This window comes from Pinus tabuliformis, chromosome Q, assembly GCF_031772625.1.
Source record: "Pinus tabuliformis cultivar Carrire ecotype Pingquan chromosome Q, CPIR1, whole genome shotgun sequence".
NCBI lineage: Eukaryota > Viridiplantae > Streptophyta > Pinopsida > Pinales > Pinaceae > Pinus > Pinus tabuliformis.
Window position 1 is genome coordinate 997,091,950 of NC_142296.1, and position 19,982 is coordinate 997,111,931.

General features: G+C 39.4%; 1 protein-coding gene across 2 annotated transcripts in view; it reads right to left on the minus strand.

The window, feature by feature from the left end:
* Positions 1–6,845: 6,845 nt before the first annotated feature.
* Positions 6,846–19,982, minus strand: part of LOC149222825 (long chain acyl-CoA synthetase 6, peroxisomal-like) — a 343,129-nt gene continuing 329,992 nt past the window's right edge. For both annotated transcript variants that reach the window (XM_089385641.1, XM_089385640.1), the window contains exons 19-23: positions 8,062–8,165; positions 7,875–7,960; positions 7,657–7,743; positions 7,461–7,547; positions 6,846–7,154 (exon numbers count right to left, since the gene is read on the minus strand). In XM_089385641.1, the coding sequence (XP_089241767.1) occupies positions 7,053–7,154; positions 7,461–7,547; positions 7,657–7,743; positions 7,875–7,960; positions 8,062–8,165 (466 nt within the window). In that variant the 3' untranslated portion in view covers positions 6,846–7,052. The remainder of the gene's footprint in view (positions 7,155–7,460; positions 7,548–7,656; positions 7,744–7,874; positions 7,961–8,061; positions 8,166–19,982) is intronic.

Genomic DNA, 19,982 nt, shown 5'->3' on the forward strand with positions numbered 1-19,982 from the left:
CGTCTTGTAGTTATGGACCTCTTTTGCAAAAATAATCTTTTGTCAACTTTTCTTGAGCATCCGGTGCCAAATCCTCAATAGAAGGTAGGACATGTTCCTCTTCCTGATCTAGCGTGGAGGGTTCATATAGTTCCAGATTCTCTACATTTACAATTGAGTAAATGCACATATATGGTGGTAAACAGAGTTGATAGGCATTATCACCCACCTTTTCCAGTATCTCAAAAGGAACCATATTGTAGAACCTTGATCTTCGTACCAAGCCCTTGTAGCCTCTCTTTGTTCAACTGTAGCCATACTCTATCTCCCATCATGAATGATTTCTCTATTCTATGTTGATAAGGTTTGGCCTTATATTTCTCTTGTGACTTTTGCAATATCTCTTGTACCTGTATATGGATCTGCCCAATCTTCTCTATAATTTTTTCAGCCCTCAAGGTGTCTTTTGTAAGATATTCCCTCACACCTCTTTGTTTCCCATATGCAATGTCCAAAGGTGAAGGTAAAAAATATCCAAAACAAGTTTCAAATGGGGACTTTCCTGTAGAAGTGTGGATTGCTATATTATAAGAATGTTGTATATATACTAAATTTTCATCCTAGGTCTTTGGATGCTTCTAGTTGTATCCCCTCGGAAGTTGCACCAAAGTCTTGTTGATGATTGTTGCTTGCCCATTTGTCTATGGATGGAATGTTATAGATCTATTCCACTTTATGTCCATCTTCTCCCACAATGTAGTCCAAAATACATTGAGAAATCTTGTGTCTCTATTTGAAACGATGCTCCTTGGTATCCCAAAGTGCACCCAGACTTGTCCAAAGAACAAGTTTGTTTCTTCTTTCCCACTCATAGTCTATTTATAGGGCATCAAAACACACATTTTGCAGAACCTGTCAACCACCAAGAACAGGTAGTCGTGTCCCTTCATGTTTATTGGTAAAACTCCCACAAAGTCCATGGAAATGTTTCCCCAAGGATAATTAGGTACAAGCAAAGATGATATAGATCTTGTTTTATGTTGCTAGGCTTATTGGTACAACAAAGCATTTATCCTCTTATGAACTTAGCTACCTTCTCTTGCATCTTGGTCCAATACATATACCTCTACAAGTTGGCCACGATCTTCCCTACACCAAAGTGCTTTGCAACCTTAGGGGTGTGAGCCTCTCTAATTAGTTGCAATCGCTCACCTTTAGGAATACATAGCTTATCCATCATGTAGAGTAACCCATCTTCGAGATAGTAGTCAACGGTGTTGTCACCATTGTGCACATGACTTTAACTCTGCAACTGCTTATACACCTTCCTGAAGTCCTTATCCTCTAAATATGCCTCTCTGTATGCATCATGGGTGAATGGCTCCATCTTCTTCAAAGTTCCCAAAGCTATGATCTTTAGTATGGGTGGCCTTGAAAGCATGTCAGTTAACTTATTTATGCTACCCTTCTTGTACTTTATCATTAATTGAAACTATTGTAAAAATCCCATCCACTTGTAATGCTTAGTATGTTGTAGTTTATTTTGGGCTTGCAAGTACTGTAGTGGTTAGTGATATGTGTGGATTATTATCTCCTTTCCCATCAGATAGTGCTTCCACTTCTTCACAACTTGCATTAGGGCATAGAGCTCCTTGTCGTAGATAGGGTAGTTAAGAACTATCATTAATGTTGCAGTGGTTGTTGGGATCATTGCACTAGTGTGTTGTGGTTTTCGTCTTTTTATATTCTCTCCCATTTTACTTCTTCCCCTTCTTAGAAGTGCCATATTGCTCCTTCTACTCCAATCCACTTGATTGTGCTTTCTTTAGGCCTATGTTCTCCAAGTATTGTGCTTGTACACAAGTATCGTCCACCAATTTGGGCTTGAACAACATCACTTGCTCCCACAAATGGCAGTGTTCTTGAGGAGTACATCTAGGTTCTTTGGGGAGATACCTACCATTATGGCCATCCTTTTGAACTCTGTGGTGTACTCTTGAAGTAGAGCCACCGGATCCACTGGTCCTTTACCCAATAGGGTAAAACTTTGACTTAACAAGGGTTTTGAAGTCCTCCCACTTAGTCACTAGAGGCTCTCCCTCCAACCTTAGGGTCTTCGTGTGGATTCCCCACCAAGTTAGGGCACTACCCTTCAATTTTCGTCGCGCAGATGAAATCTTATGTTCATCCTCAATTTCATGGACATTGAAATACACTGCCAATTGCTGCAACCAATGATTTAGCTTCAGAGTATCAATCTCACCATGATACGGCCTGATAACGACCTTTGCTTACATTTTGAACAAGGGTTGTGATTGATTCATGACACTCAGATTGGGTTGATCCTTTCTAAGTTCTTTCTTCGACTGGTTCTTTGTTTCTTCTTGATCTCCTTTTTTATTTTTCCTTTGTAATAGAACCGCCATCTTCTCTAAATATCCAAAGCTTATTGCTCAAGGACGCCATGAGGAGATTTACATTATGATTTATGTCTAAGACTTGTTGTTCCTGCCATGAAAACCTCTCCTCTGCTAAATCGCGAGGGTTATTCACAGATTTGTTGCCCATGATTAGGATTTTACAACATTTGGCCCAACCAATCTAGATCCCCTGCAAATATCCACAATATACCCAACGAAACCTGCTCTGATACCAATATGATCCATAAATTGTCGTGGTTATTCCACTGGAAAATTTGTCACAACAAATCTAATAAAATATATTTAAAAATCCATAATATACACTATTACAGTTATATTTCTCTTTAGATTTATAGATTGTAGATTATTGTTAATAACACATGCATGCAAATTAAAATTATGCTAAAAATAGAGAACAATGAAATAAAAGCTCGCATACACATTTGACACAAGATATGACTTGGGAATCCCTTTCAGGAGAAAAGCCCGCCTAGAAGGTGAGGTCACTCTGCTCTCTTTCTCTAAATAGAAAATGTCTATGAGTACAAAGAAGTATGGTCTGTGGCACGTGGTCTACTACATTGCACAAATCATGTTTGTGTGCTTTATCTCTTATCCCTCTCGGTTATTTTTCTCAGCTATGGAACAAATGCGCTTGAAAGAATGAAACCCCTTTTCCTCCTAGTGGCTCGGTTATAACACAACTCGATAGCCTCCTAGTGGTTACATTTGACTACCTCAACCCTTAACTGGAGTTTCAATATAGATTTTTCTAGAGTCTTCTACATCATAACCATGTGGCTAGCCCCGTTTTCATGAATAATGGGGGTTGATGTGGCATTCTCTCGAATTATGGTGGTGTAAACAAGGCGGTAAACATTTGAGTGGCATAAATTTCGCATACAAACTCTGATTGACATGATTATTGTGTTGTTGGAAAGGTCTCTTTGTGTACATTAGGGAAAAAAGGTGTGGCGCTAAAGCGACAAAGTTTTACCCCCAAAAAGCGTCATTTGATGCCTCAAAACGCTCTTGGAAGGTTTCATACCCCAATTTGCCAAACTGAGTCTCGTCGATAAAAATGGTCTTAAGAGTTGATTCCTCTACTTTTTTCCACTCTGGAAGCATCAAAATGGATGAAAAACAATATAATGATCCAATCTAGATCATAGGAATTCAAGTTGAACAACCCATGATATCACTTGCAACAATTATAGGAAAAAAGGAACCAAGGACATTAAAACTCAATGGAAACTAGAGAGTAAAAATATCACTATCCTCATTAACGCTAGAAGTACACACAATTTCATGGATATCAATCTTGCAAACCAATTAAACCTTTTTGTATACCATGTGAAGGATATCATTGTTAAGGTCATTGAACATCAACAAGTCATGAGAATAGGAACGTGTCAATAAAGTCCATGTACAAATGCAAAGCATGGAACTACAAAAATAGATGTTATGCACTACCACTCAATGGGATGGACATGGTCTTACGAGTCGAATGGTTGATACAACTAAGCACCTATGCCACAAACCTCTAAGAACAACTTATGCAATTTAAATGGCAAGAGAAAACTACAAATCATATCGGTCAAAATGCCTACATTAGCCACTAAAAGGACTCATAAATCTTACAAATATTTAGTAAGCCACTGGAATCAAGATGACTCTCCACAATGCAAGACGAAATCACCCATTATTGCTTTCAGGACAAAGCATTTCTAAAAGGGGAGGCAATGCTAATAAAATGTATTGAAATAAATGAATTAATTAATAACATGTCGTGAAAAGTTACCAAAGTGCCTTTGTAGGATTGGTTGTACGATACCCTCTCATTCTAAAAAGCATATCTCACTCACACACAAATATTTTATCTTCTCATATATCTAAACAAATCAAAATGTGGGGTAATCACTCCAACCAACAACATCATTATACCCATCAATAATAATGCTTCACAATAGCATGCACATAGTTCCATTAATCCAAACTCTTTCTCAACACAACACCATTGCTTCTCAAACCATCTAGCAAGTTCCCTTCTCAACTATAGTTTATATACCTACATCACTAATCTTATATATAGATATTAGGTTTCTTGCAAGCTCTGGAATGTGCAAAACCCCTAGGAGAGTTCTAAACCTTCCATCTTCTAGATATAGCTTAAACCTTCCACACCTTATGATTTTGGTTATCAAGTCGACCCCTCCTAATAAGTTCTTCCATTTTGTGGAAGGAGCTTCATCAAATTCCTTTACTTTATCAACCTTTTAAAATGCATAATCCTTCTTATAATGCCAACTTTATTGTATTTCCATCATTTCCTTAATGATTGCCTTGGAGATTTAAATTACCGCAAGATTATATCTACGCCCCAAAAGTTTATTTTATTTCTATATGTAGAGTAGCCTTCAATAGATAAGGCATATTTGGTCTGAGTATCAATGATTTTTTGCCTTATTTCTTCCAATAATAAGGATGCAAGTAGGACATCAAACTTTAATGTAGTTGCATTACTCCCAATAGCTACAAGCAAACTAACCTATAAATCTACCAAAGAACACAACATATTAATGTGCTTATCTTCATCAAAAATTTAATATCAACAAACAACAATCAACTTACCATATCGTTGAAGCGATCAAGATGCACTCTCATGGAGTCATTGACATTCATCCTTAGGAGGAATAACATATTTCAAAGGAAAAGTTTGTTTACTAGTGATTTACACTGATACAAAGTCCCTAACTTCTCCCTTTATCCATTGGTTGTGGTTTCTTCTAAGATACTAAATCTAAAAGGCATAACCATATCAAACTATTTGCCTATCTATCCAGCTTCATCTAGTTTATTTTCACCATACCCATAGGTGCAATATGAAGATCCACAACGATCCACTATTCTTTATCTACAAGAAGTCCTCCATCTTAAGCTTCCATAACTCAAAGCTCTAACCATTAAATTTCTCTATCTTGATTCTAGAACTATTCACTATTCTCTTTCACACAAGATTGTTAGCACAAGGCTCTTAGTAAAACTAGGTTTATTATGGGACCAAAATAAACTTTCTATCAAGAACGAGTTAAATCCTTAGAAACAAAGGCATCACCGAGAAGCCAATAACCTTTAGATGCCAACTGTAAGTTTTAAACCTTTGCAAGCAAAGCAATGCATAAAAATTCTTAAGAAAAAACATATAGAACAACAATGGTTCACACACAATTCTCAAAGTTTTACCCTAGAAACCCCTAATCAAGAAAAACCAACAAAACTAGACACACTTTCTACTCTTTATTAATTTCACTTTTCATAATACATTATTTAGGAATTTTATAGCAACCAAAACCATAATTTGCTAATTTGGATTAGATTACAATCCTAATCCATTATTCCAAATTAAATTATAACCCTAATTTGCTAATCCAAATTAGATTACAACGCGAATATAATCCCTTAACTAGGATTAGATTATAATGGGTCAAAAATTATGGCCCAAAAAATACAAAAAAACCCCAAAAAGCCTCAAACCCTAGTTAGCACCGGTGGATGAGTGCACAGTCTACATGCTACAACTAACATCTTGTGCATGAAATCGCAATCTACATACAAAGAATATAACACATCTCCAATAATTTTAAACTTCTTTCCTACATTTGAGAAATTCTTAGTTAGCTTGAGTTAATTTAGTTTTAAGACTAAAAGCCTAAGTGGGTTGTGGGTGGGGAGTTATAGCCTAAAAAAATTCACCACAATAATAATATTATACAATAAAGTTGTGTATGTGTCGTCTTGAATGATCATAAGCTTTAATGATCAATGAATTATATCTGATAAGTAGGCATCAACACTACTTCCCAAGGGATCGTCCCTCCTAGTACTACTACTCTAGTCTCTAAATGTAAAGTTCCATATGAGCACCAATTGCATATCCGGTGGTAGGCACTACTTCCCAAAAGATAAGCCCTCGTAATAACACTACTATTAAGCAATTAAATGTAAAGTTCCAAAATACCAACTGGTTGCCTCTAAACAATTACTACTACTCTAGAGTCTCTAAATGTAAAGTTCCGTATGAGCAACCAATTGCATATCCAGTGGTAGACACTACTTCCCAAAAGATCACCCCTCGTAATAATACTACTATAAAGCAATTAAATGTAAAGTTCCAAACTACCAACTGGTTGCCTCTAAAGAATTGTAAATTATAGGCGTGGGCTTTGGCTAATTGATAGGATTGTTAATGACAAGCCCAAAGGTCTAATACAAAACTCGATTTATCATTTCCTTAAATTAGTGTATATAGAATCATTGCTTGGCTCCGACAATAATTCATAGAGTTTACAAACATTTAATGAATTTCCTTAGTGGATACTTTATCCTTGCATCAAAAGTTCATTGAAAGGAGCCCTCATTATATGACTAGAAGCATGTCCATGGTGATTTGGTAAGATTCTTCAAATAGTTTAGTTACATTTGGGCTAAAGAAATCAACATAATACAAACATAAAGTCAAGTTTAGTTTAGTTACATAAGGACAAGAAATTAGTATGAAACCATGCAAGTTAATGCTTAGGTTAACAAATGAATCAGATCATACATGTGTGACGGTTTAGGAATTCTTGTACAATTACAATTTCTTCTGTGCATTCACAAACTACTGCTAGGAAGAGATCTTTCCTTAATAGCAAGATCAGAATACATGTCCGATATGGCTTTTGCAAAATAAGCCTTCGCTTGTGGCCTTTTAATCTGCAAAATAAGAAGGTAATTCTTAGAATATAATTATTTAAGAGAGTAAGCATAGATGGGATAGAATTTAAATATTTCATAAAACTGTCCGCAAGGCCAGCTAGCCTATGGAACAGGACACATACGAAGCCATCATTCTACTTAGGAAACAAAATAAGCAAAAGAAAGTAGCAGAAGAGAATAACAAGAGAGAGAGAGAGTAATTTAGTTCCTCCTTTTGATCCCTGTCATTTCCTATGCATATTCAATACTGCTGCAAAAGTAATTTGGTTTCCAAGGAATATATTGAAAAACTTTATACAATACCTTAAATGTTGGAGTAAGTAGTCCATTCTCCAAGCTGAAAGGCTCTGCAACCAATGTCACTGCTTTTGCAAATTCAAAGCCTCTTAGCTGCACATTCACAATTAGAACAATTACACATGTTTCTGAATAAATCTAAATCCTAAAACCCTATTTATTATTAGAACACAAAATTGCTTTCAGAATATGAAAAGCACACCTGGGCCTCACGTCCAACAGCATCCATGTCCGCTAACACGGCTTCTTTTGCTCTTGGGTCAGAGCATAGTTGACTCAAATCTTCAACCTGCTTTGACAAATAAAAGGAGAAAATAATATTAAAGGACAATAATGTTGCATACTCAGTATCCCAAAAATTCTGAAAGAATATTCCCAGTTGCTAAGTTGAGAGTCTAAGAAAAGAACTATGCCAAGTACCTGGATGCCTTCAGACATGGCCCATGCTTTTAAAACATCAGGGTCTACCGCAACAACAGCCACTAAACTTGAGTTCAAGCTATCACCTGTCATGGTAAGAGCTACTTACTAAACACAGGAATTCAAGCGATTATAACGGTTTTAAACATTTATTGACAGGTCTACCGAAGATCCGCGGTTCCTTTACCATAGATGAAGCATTGTCCAACAAATTTGCATGTTGCATAAACATTTTCAATTTTTTCAGGAGCAATATACTCCCCTTGTGCCAGCTTAAAAATATTTTTCTTCCTGCAATGAAAAATACCATTAGACATCTCAAACACATTCTTCATCAAACATAAGTTTCAACTATCGCCTCCATAGAACTCCTTATGATCAGATGACAGAATATGTCTAATCAAATATAGAAACCAAATGAAATTTCAGTCATTGGGCTAAACAAATACTCGTATTGTTCTTGCAGTAAGAACACACACCAGAAGAGGAATCCAATGCTATACAAAAGAAACATATAGAAACCCTCACGGATATAAATATCCAACGGGAAGGAAGAACAATTTAAAGAGTAATTACATCCTGGCCTTTTAAAACATTATCATATATTATCTGGCAAAATCTATGCAAAGGTTGAGGAGCGAAACAAAATGTAATAATTTATTTTCTAGGGAAATGATCAAGTGACATGGGCCTCCGCAAAAAAACAATATAACTTAAAGACATTCCGTGGGCTGGCATGTCTCAAGCTGCCCAAAGTAGCAGAAAAACATCACATAAACCTTCAATTGAGGGATTGCCACTAATAAAATGTAATTAACAGAAGCAAAATGCATAGGACATCATTGAGATTCACTACAGCCAGTTACACAACTTCAACCAAACATGTCTTCATTTCAGAGAAATGTCCAACAAAAAGTTACAAATACTGCCAAATATGGATGCAAAATGGCAGTACAAATTCTACATGACAAACTTGAATATCTTAGCATGGACTAGAAATATCTCTATGATTCAGGGTCTTTTATCTCAAATACTTACAAAAATACTTGATATCGAGTCTCACTTATATTTAATTTACTCTCAATCTGAGTAAAAGTTTGACTATTAAAAGACTTATGGGTTTGACAGCTTTCGTCTTACCTTGATACCATTTTATCCTGTTTTTATTAGTTTGTATTAATTCTCCTTTATGACAAGTTGCAGGTACATTCCCCAATCTGCATTAATAATTAAGGGAAACTACTTGACAACAAATACTTCAATCAAATCATTGCAGCTTTCACCATCCAACCTCCCAAGAATCCTTATCCTCATACAGACTACTTATTATTCACTTGTAACTCTAGGAACATGACACACATCCAAAGTGTATTACTACCACCATTAGAACCTTAGAGAATTAACCTGTTAGAATTCCATCCGTTGAGTGATTCCTAGGAATTTTCAGCACTTTCTCGCAACTTAGATTTCAACCCTACTTAGGGTTTCTTGGATCTGTTTCTTAATGAACTTTCTACCTTAGGGCTGTCTTACCACAAAATATAGCATGCTTAGTGCAAAGCCTCACTAGGCAACCTATGTCTTATGGCAACAAGAGATCAACCCCCTGTCACCTCGATGGCTTTTCTCCAACTGTTTCTTGGCAGAGATTATCCCCACAAGAGAGGCTTCCTGGCAAAGATCATCAACAAGAAATTCAACTAGGTGCTCAATGGTGATGTTAGTGTTAGTTTTGTAGCATCGGAGATGTTCTAGTCTCGGAACTTTGTGGAGAGGCTAAAACATAGGAGTTCTCGATAACCCATAAATTGTTTCTGAAAATTCCACCTAGAAGTGTCTCAATTAGATTAGTAGCCTATTTTTAATTATTTCCTAAGTCTAAACTTAGGGAAAGTGGTTAATTGATCATAATTAATAGAGAAAGGTGAGAATCATCTAGAAACTCACTCGGATCAATCCAGAAATTATCTCAGCCATCTATTATGTTTTAATCTTGGTCGTTGGAATCCCATTTGGAGATTATAAGAGGAGCTCGATGGGTAGATAGAGAATACCCCAGTCTAGACACTCAGTGATCTGGGCAGATCGATTTTCTAGGAGTCAAGTGATTCAGCAGTAAGATTCGATCCAGAGATCGAGTAGCTGGTGGGCAGGGGAATGAGGCAGTATTCCGATGGAGGTTTCCAGTGCTGGAACAGTCGATTCAATCGCTGGTGGTCGAGATCTTGATCAGGAGGACCAGTGAATTAGTTCCAGAGCCAGAGAGAACCAGAATTGTAGATTTTAGGAGGTTTCGGAGGCACAACGCAGAGGCTAATGCAGAATGAAGTGAAAATTGATGAGGTGTCATGTCCCTTCCTAAATTATTTTGGAACAAGATTAATTTTTGTATTATGGGGCCAATTTTGGAGCTAGTGGACCCCATTCGATTTTATTAGGAGATTAGACTTAGGAAAAGTTATTTATGTTGTGGTTGAGTTACACATGGGGGCCACCCTCACTAGGGAAATATGCACTCCCTAGTTCGATTTGCATGGAGGCGGTTAAGTTTTGCATGGAGATGGTTAAGTGAGGGCCCACGATGGAGGAAAAATTGGAGGGAAAAGTGCCCCACGAAATCTATATAAGGAAGGAAACTCTCCTAATCTCATTCATCTTTTTGGTATATCGATTTCTCTTTGGTTGCTTGAGCTGCTTAGCCGAGTCACTCATTGTTTAGCACGAGTTCTTCAAGCGAAGAGCTCACCCTTTCTTCAAGGGACTTCGAGTGCCACCCTAGGAAGGTTTTCTTCATTTCTTGAAGAGGAGGATCTCATTGTGACTTCCAGCGGTGACATTCACTTCCATGTGGTGCGTATTACTGGAGGACATAGTGAAGAGGAGGCTGAGTTTGTTTGTGGTGTCTTGCAGTGGAGTTTGGGTGTGAGATTTTCCAGTGAGGAGGCAAGGGAGGATTGTTGGCATTTGGGAGAGTTTGGGAGCTGGTTGAGCTTATTTCTTTGTATTGTGACTTTCGCACTACTTGGGCCAGCATAGAGGTAGCACTTGGAGCTCATGTGGCGGGTAGAGTATCAGTCCTTGAGGTTGAGCTTTGCCGTGGAGGTTAGAGGAAATACTTGGAGCGGTGTTTGCTTCCCTTTCAGAGCTTGGAGGAGGGTTTTGTGGCCATTCCTTGCAGGTCGTATTCTTGGAGTAGTTTAGAGGGTGTAGGCCATAGACTTAGAGGAGGTCAAATTTGGGAGGTTGGATTCAGGCCAGATACTTTCTGGGTTTTTGTGGGTTTTGGCCAAGGAGCTTGGGGCTAAAGTTTCATCATTTTCTGAGCACTGGAGACGGGGGTTTCTGGCAGTTCCTTTCTAGCTAGCAGTGTAGTTACTGGGAGACAATGTAGAGCATTAGAGCAGTCATTTTCCAGCATTAAGATTATCATTTGACACTTGGGTTCTGTCAAGCTTGCCCTTTAGGCAAGCCCATGTGCATTTTATGATTTTCCACACTATTGTACTTGCTCCATTCCATTAATAAATGGCTCAGTTGGTTCTCATTTCTGATATGTATTGAGTATTTGTTGATCGTTTTATTTTCCCGTGTATAAATCGCATTTGTTTAACTCTAGAACATTACATGAGGGGCTAGTTTCGGGAGTTGAAATCAGCTGTGGCGAGTAGAAAAATTCTCACAATAATTTTTCCAGTGATTCTCTCAAATTGGATTGCCAGTTTGGCATCCAAATTATTATACTCAAATTTGTTGCTAAAGAATAATAATAAAACCCTCATCTACTGCACCAGTTTTCCCGCATTGGGATTTTCCAACGACAATTGTCCAAAAATAAAAGTGTTAAAATTCTTGTGTGTGTGCTAGAATTTCTCAGTTTCTAGTATCTTACTTTCCACAGAATTTTTATAGCGAAAATTGCAGTTGTGATTTTATTCATTGTTTGTCATAGCAAATAAACTGCATAATCAAATTTACAGTTAGGCGAATAATTTCCAGTTGTTGCAATAGTTTAAATTTTTGACATGGCATTAGAGCGTGATTGATCAATTGGCAAGCTCAGAAGCAGAAGAAGAAAATTTTGTTGTTCAGAGGGAACAAAAGGCCAAAATTTTCTGGTATTGTGTAGTACCTAGCCAGGTAGTACAAATTGTTGGGCAAGGATTCAATTTTCAGTTGCAGGGAATTCGATTTGCCCAGAATAGTGATTCCAACAGGCAAAGGGAGCAACTGTAGCTCAAATTTTCACTAAGCAGATTCTTTGGTTTGGGCATAGAGGGTTTTACCATAGTTTGCTGGAGCAATTCAATGCCAGGAGGAAGAGAAATAACACACAAATATTTCTTCAATAAATTCTCTAGTATGACCATGGATCGATTTGACATTAAAGGGACTTCAGAGCTATCTTCCAGATTGGAGGATGAATTTTCTTGCTTTTCACGCTTGGCTTCACAGAATGTCTGGGATATAGACAGTGGAGTGTCAGCTCACATGACAGGGGTTAGAGAATATTTCTCTAGCTACAAGGAGTCGATGGACTTCCAAATTATGATGGGAAACAAAACGAAGTGTACTCCAGTAGGGAGAGGTACCATCGATTTTCAGAGGGAGACAGAAGCAGGTACCAGTGCCACAGATGTATCGCATGTGTCGGGATTGGGTATGAACTTGATTTCAATATCCTAGTTATAGGATGAGGGATGGGTATGAACCTAATTTCAGTATCCTAGTTACAAAATAAGGGATATGATATCCACTTCATAGGGAAGAAGGTGTTTGTCAAACACTCAAGCTAGAAGAAGGTGAGACAAATAGGAGTTCGAAGCAATAGGTAGTACAAGTTGCAACTCGACTCTCCAATGGAACTAATAGGCAATGACAATAGCAGTGGGAAGGAACTAAATGAGCTATGGCATAGTAGAATGGGACATTTACACCATGGAGCACTCAATATGCTCAGGGAGACAGTAACAGGGGTTGCAGAACTTTGCATAAAACACAATGATGTGTGTAGAGGGTGCGTGCTTGGAAAATATGCTAAGTCAGCATTCCCAAGAAGTGACAGTAGAGCAGATGGTGTGTTAGGACTTATACACTTAGACATTTATGGCCCGATGTCCACTACAGCTCTCAGTGGGGCCGAATACTTTGTCATCTTTATTGATGACCATTCTAGGAAACTCTAGTTCTACTTCTTGAAGACCAAGGATGAGGTCTTCGATCGTTTCAAGGAGTTTAAGATTCTCATGGAGAATGTGACAGGGAAGAAGATCAAGGTGCTTCGCTCAGATAATGGTGGGGAGTATATTGATAAAGACTTCACAATTTTTTGTGCGAAGCAAGGCATCAGAAGAGAGTGGACAACTCCATACAATCCACAACAGAATGGGTAGCGGAGCGGAAAAACAAAAGTATAGTTGGGGCTGCAAAAGCAATTTCGCATGACCAGGATTTGCCCAGGTTTCTATGGGCAAAGGCATGTAACACAACAGTGTATATTCAGAACATGACTCCTCATATAGCATTGGGGAAGAAAACACCAGAAGGAATCTTCACAGGGAAGAAGCCATAAATTAGTCACTTCAAGATCTTTGGCAACATTGCTTATTGCCATCAGCCAAATGAGAAGCACACCAAGTTGGATCAAACTGCAGAGAAAGGGTTCCTTGTTGGGTATAGCGAAACCTCCAATACATACAGGATCTACATCCCTAGCAATAGGAAGATTGTAGTGAGACAGGACGTAAAGTTCATGCAAGATCGAGCTTTCAAGAGATCTCGTGAGATGCTTGCGGGTGATCAGAATCAGCTAGCTAAAGCTCCATTGGTCCAGTAGCATGGGCAGCTAGCGGGACCACCAGTGGGAATGTCATAGGGATCCAGTACAATGACCAGTACTAGCATTTCCTCAAGTGCAAGGGATCTTGTAAGATCTCAACAGACATAGGATGGGGACGAGTTGGTTCAACATCCCACCATTAGTGGTCAAACCAACAGAGAAGCTCGTTAGACATTGAGAGATGCAGAGGAGTTCGTTGGAGCTCCTGGAACGAGCAAAAGAGGGTGCAAAAAGCCTGACAAGTACCAAGCATTGGCTGCTCTGTTGCAGAACCTTTCAGTTTTCAGGAAGTCGCACAACATCAGGAGTGGGTGGATGCCATGATAGAGGAATATAGCTCTATCATGACAAACGATGTTTGGGAGGTGGCATTGAGGTCAGAGGACAGGTCAGTTGTAGGTTCTTGAAGGATCTACAAGATCAAGTATGTTGTAGATGGCAGCGTGGAGAAACACAAGGCCAGGTTCGTAGCAAAGGGGTATGCACAGAAAGAAGGGATAGATTATGAGGAGACCTTCACCCCAGTTGCCAGATACACCTCCATTCGGTCAGTTATATCCCTAGCAGCTCAAATGGGGCGACAGATTCACCAGATGGACATCAAGACTGCATTCTTGAACGGGGTGATAGAGAAAGAAGTGTACATAGATCAACTAGAGGGCTTCGAGACTCATGAGAGGCACACTCATGTGTGCAAACTGAAGAAAACTCTATACGGGCTGAAGCAGGCTCCTAGGGCATGGTATGGTCGGATAGACAGCTGCTTGCAGCAGATGTGATTCATCAAGAGTGACGCAGATCCCAACCTTTAGTATTTGATGGTAGAGGGTGAGCCACTCATCCTAGTATTTTATGTGGATGATCTCTTGCTGACAGGATCATCAAGGTTCATAGAGGACTGCAAGAGGAACTTGGCAGCAGAGTTTGATATGAAGGAATTGGGGTTGATGCACCATTTCCTAGGATTGGAAGTGTGGCAAGAAGATGGGAGATATTCCTTGAGCAAGGAAGATATGCTACAGATATTCTAAAGAGATTCAGAATGCATAATTATTAACCCATGTCTATGCCCATGATTGCCAACTGGAAGAAAATAGATGCATCAGATGACAAGGATGTTGACCCCACCTTGTATAGAGAACTCATAAGTTCTCTCATGTATCTGGGCAACACTCGGGCAAATCTCTGCTTCCAATCAATACTCTTAGTCAATTCATGGTGGAACCAAAAATGGTATATTGGACAACAACGAGCCGCATTTCGAGGTATGTAGGCCGCACAATTGAGTATGGGTTGAGATATACTTGGGATGACATCAGACTATGTGGATTCACAGATGCAGATTGGGCAGGTAGTTCAGTGGACAAGAAAAGTACCTCTGGGTACTACTTCAACATTGGATCAGGAATGGTTTCTTGGTGTAGCAAGAAGCAGAAGTCGGTAGCACCGAGCTCTGCAGAAGCAGAGTATATGGCAACAAGAATAGCTATGTGCGAAGCTATATGGCTTCGGAAGTTGTTGGCAAGCTTATTCAGGCAGAGGATGGAGGCGACCAGTGTCTACTGCAATAATCAGAGTTGCATCAAGCTCTCTGAAAATCTAGTGTTTCATGACAGGTCGAAACACATAGATACTCAGTGTCATTTCATCAGAGATTGTGTGCAGCTTGGAGCGCTATAGTATGTTCCCACAGATGAGCAGGTTGCAGATATAATCACGAAAGCTCTAGGAAGAGCTAAGTTCGTCTATTTTAGAGAACAGATGGGTATGGTGGAGAACTCCTTTTAGTAGCAAGGACATTATTTCGGATGCTTTTCAGTTGCAGTAGTTGTAGTTGCAGCAACAAGAGTTGAGAGGGAGTTGCAGTACAAATGCAGAGTTGGCAGCAGTATAGCAGGGTCAGCAGCAACACAGATGCAACATCAGAGTTGCGCACTGGTTGGTGGGCAGTAGCCAAACATCAACAACATGACAGAGGGTGGTACAAAGGTAGGGTTATGGTAGAGTGTGCAGCAATAGAGAAAACACTTTCCTTGCTAAGAGGGAGTGTTAGTTTCTATAGCATCGAAGGTGTTCTAGTCTCGGAACTTTCTAGAGAGGCTAAAACGCAGGAGTTCTCCATAACCCAAAAATTGTTTCTGGAAATTCCACCTAGAAGTGTCTCAATTAAATTATTAGCCTATTTTTAATTATTTCCTAAGTCTAAACTTAGGAAAAGTGGTTAATTAATCAGTATTAATTGAAAAAGGTGAGAATAATCTAGAAAATCGCTCAGATCAATCCGGAAACTATCTCAACCATCGATTATGTTTTAATCTTGGTCATTGGAGTCTCAACTAGAGATTAAAAGAGGAGGTCGATGGGTAGATGGAGAATACACTAGTGCAAACATTCAATGATCTAGGCATATCGATTTTCGAATAGCAGAGTGATTCAGTAAGAGGATTCGAGCCAAAGATCGAGTCGTAAGTGGCAGAGGAGTAAGCCAGTATTCCAGTGGAGGTTTCTAGAGCCAGAAGAGTCAAATTGAGGGAGTGCGAGTTTACCCAAAGGGACTGCGCAAGGAATGTGTAGGCAATAGCGGCAGAATAGTTTGATCTAGCTGGAGGAGCAGTCGATTCAATAGCTGGTGGCAGGGATTTTGATCAGGAGGACTAGTGAATCAGTTCCAGAACCAAAGAGAAGCAGAGTTGTAGATTTCAGGAGGTTCCGAAAGCAGAAGCAGCAAGGCCTGAACAAGCACTACACAAAGGTTGTTGCAGAAGTGTGAATTGCTGAGGGGCCAGTTTCGGGAGCTGAAATCAATTGTGGGGTGCAGAGATATTCTCACAATAATTTTTCCAGTGATTCTCTTAGATTAGATTGCCAGTTTGGCATCCAAATTATGGTACTCATATTTGCTATTGAAGAATAATAATAAAACCCTCATCCGTTGCACTGGTTTTCTCGCATTGGTGTTTTCTGGGGATAATTGTCCAAAAATAACGATGCTAAAATTCTTGTGTGCACGAGAATTTCTTAGTTTCCAGTATTTTACTTTCTGCGAAATTTTTATGGTGAAAATTGCACTTGTGATTTTATTCATTGTTTGTCATAGCAAACACAATGCATAATCAAATTTACAATTAAGCGAATAATTTCCAGTGGCTGCAATAGTTTAAATTTTTCATAGTCAGGTCTAATAATTTGAAGGAAAAGGTACTGGCTAAACGTTGGAAGGTTGAGATAAGAGTTGCCTAAAGTTCAAATAAACTTTTATAAGTTAGGGTTTGTATGATATGCGGGTTTAGGGCACACAAATGCAAATAGTAGCTTTAGGGAAATCCTATCAGTCATAGGATCAACTAAGGAGCAAATGCTATGAAGAAGGCAAGCAAGTGTTAAGTAAACAACAATTTTTAATGGTTGAAAATGCATGTGGCAACAATTAAAATCAAGACGTAAGCCGTAATTTTGGGATGATAATATGCAATTAGTAATGGATTTTTCCTTTTACTATTATTAAATGCATTTCATTCAACAGAGTGATAACAAATGAACAATAAATTGCTATTAAATGCATATTTAAGCTAATCCTAACCCTAGTTACCATAATGTAGTGTTCCTAATTAGGAAAAACAGTTATATGCAAAGAAAAACAGTACATGCAACACAAAATTTCAGAAAATCCAGCGAACACCCTTAAGAACTCCAAAAATGTCAACTAGCTGAGCCATTTTATTAAATAATTGGAGCAAGAGTAAAATGGTGTGGAAGGAGTGCACATGGGCTTGCCTCGATGGCAAGCTTGACAAGACCCAAGTGATAAAATAGAAAGCCCAGATTGGAGAACGAGCTACTCCAATGATGTCTTGCACTACCCCAGAAAACTACACTATCTGCTAAAAAGATGTTGTTGGAAACCCCACCTCCAGTACTCATAAAATTTTGTAAAAATAGCCCCAAGCTCCTCTCAAATAAGCCACCAAAACCCAGAAAGGGTTTGGTCTGGTTCTGAACCCCGAAATTCGGCCTATCTACAAACTCCCTGAAAAATCCCTCCAATCACTCCCAAAATGTTGAGTCTCACCATCCCAAAGTTCTCCTTATTTCTCCTGGCAAAACCCAGCTCCAAAACACTTCCCTCAAGCTCCCATATGTGCCCATAAAATGAATACTGCACAAGCCCTGGATGCATAATTTCGTACTGCCTTCAATCAACAACCTCTTGCCCCAAAACTCATCAATTAGACTGATCTTCCCCTAAAGCTCCTATGCCAAATTCCCCCCGACAAACACTACCCGGGAGACAGTTGAAATGAGCCAAGCACAATCTACTCCTGCGTCCTCCTCGAATACGGACTACCTGAGTGAGTGACTATGTGTATAGCTCTAAATCCCTCTAAATGCTCCTCCAACTTGGTACAATTTGAGCTCCCTAGGGTGGCACTCGTAATCCACTGAAAGAAGGGTGAGCTCTTTGCTTGGAAAACTCGGTGCTGAACAATAGTGTGACCTGGTTAAGCAAGTCGAGCAACAATAGAATGTTTGATTGGCAAAAAGACCACAAAAGTGGTTGAGCTTCTTCTATTTATAATTTGTGAGTTGCCTTTACCATGTGGGCCCCTCCAACAAGCTTTTCGACCCCCTTCCTCGGAAATTCGAATTCCCTCCTAGGCAAGAGCATTTTACGCATCCGTGTGGCCCCCACACTCCACTAGCAAAAACATTTTGACCTCCCCTTTTTTCTAAGTCTTTCTCCAAAAATCTGTGGGTCCCATGGTCACCAAAAATGCCAAAATTATGGAAATAAACTTAAGGTAAATTAATTAAGGAAGGGGCATTACAGTCCTCCCCTCCCAAATGTTGCTTGTCCCCAAGAAACTTCAGTGTTGGATGCTCAAGTATGTGCTCACCCTCCCAAGTGGCATCCTCATACAGCAAGCTCCTCCAGTGTACTAAGTACTCCCTGATGGTTTTGCTCCTCTGCTTCCTCTCCAGAGTCTCCAAAATGGCTTCTGATTCCAAAACCAGATGCCCCTCATCATCAAGTGGAGGCAACTCCGTAGCTGCTGTCACCTATTGCCCCAACACCTTCTTGAGAAATGAGACATGAAAGACGTTGTGAATCTTGCCCCCTGATGAAAGCTCCAACTCATAGGCCACCTCCCCAACTCTCCTAGTCACCCTGTATGGACCATAGAAACATGGTTGTAGCTTCTCAACCCCATTTTGTTTCAATGTAGATTGGCGATATGGATGTAGCCACAGGAAGACCAAGTCCCCCTCCTCAAACTGCCTCTCAACCCTGTGCCTATCCGCATACATCTTCTATTGATTCTGGGTTGTCAATAAGTTATCCTTGAGCCTTAAGGATATCTTGGCTCCCTTGGATCCAATATTTGGCCTTTAGGGCCCAACTGTCTCCAAAAACAATGTCAACAAAAGATAAAGCATCATAACCATACAAGGCACGGAAATGTGACATACCAAAGGACATGTGGTGGGCGGTGTTGTAGCAGTACTCACCCAAATGCAACCACTGAATCCATGCTCCTTGTTGCCCGATCACATAGTTCCGTAGATAGCTCTCCAACCATTTGTTGACCCTCTCAGTTTGATTGTCGGCCTGCGAGTGGTTGCTAGTGGTTGGGGTGAGCTCTATGCCTACTAATATGAAAAGCTCCTACCAGAATGCCCCCATGAATTGACTGTCTCTATCACTGACTATGGTCTTAGGGAGACCATGCAAGCGAAAGACCTCCCTGAAGAACAACTAGGCCACCTGGGATGCTAAATACCAAGTTAGAATGACGAATAAGAGAAGCATATTTCGTAAACCGATCCACCACCACAAAAATACAATCTTTTCCTTGCACTGTAGGGAGCCCTGTGATAAAATCCATGGGGATACTTGGTAGTTTTTGGTAGCATCGAATGTGCTCTAGCCATGAAAATTGGTGGAGAGGCTAAGGCACATGAGTTCTAAAGAACCCAAAAATCGTTTGGTGAAATTCCACCCGGATTGTATTTTATTAAAATAATTAATATTTTTTGGGGTTCCTAAGTCAAAACTTAGGAAAAATTAAAGTATTAATGGGTATTAATCAAAATATTGGTGAGAATGTTCTAGAAAGCGAATTAAGTCAAGTTTTAATCTTAGCCATTGATTAGAGACTTAATCTCGGTTGTTGAAGTCTCAACGAGAAAAGTATAAGAAGGAGGCTTGGAGTTCATTTAGAAACACACACAGAGAGAACGAATTGATCTGGAGTTCGATTTTTGGGGCTAGG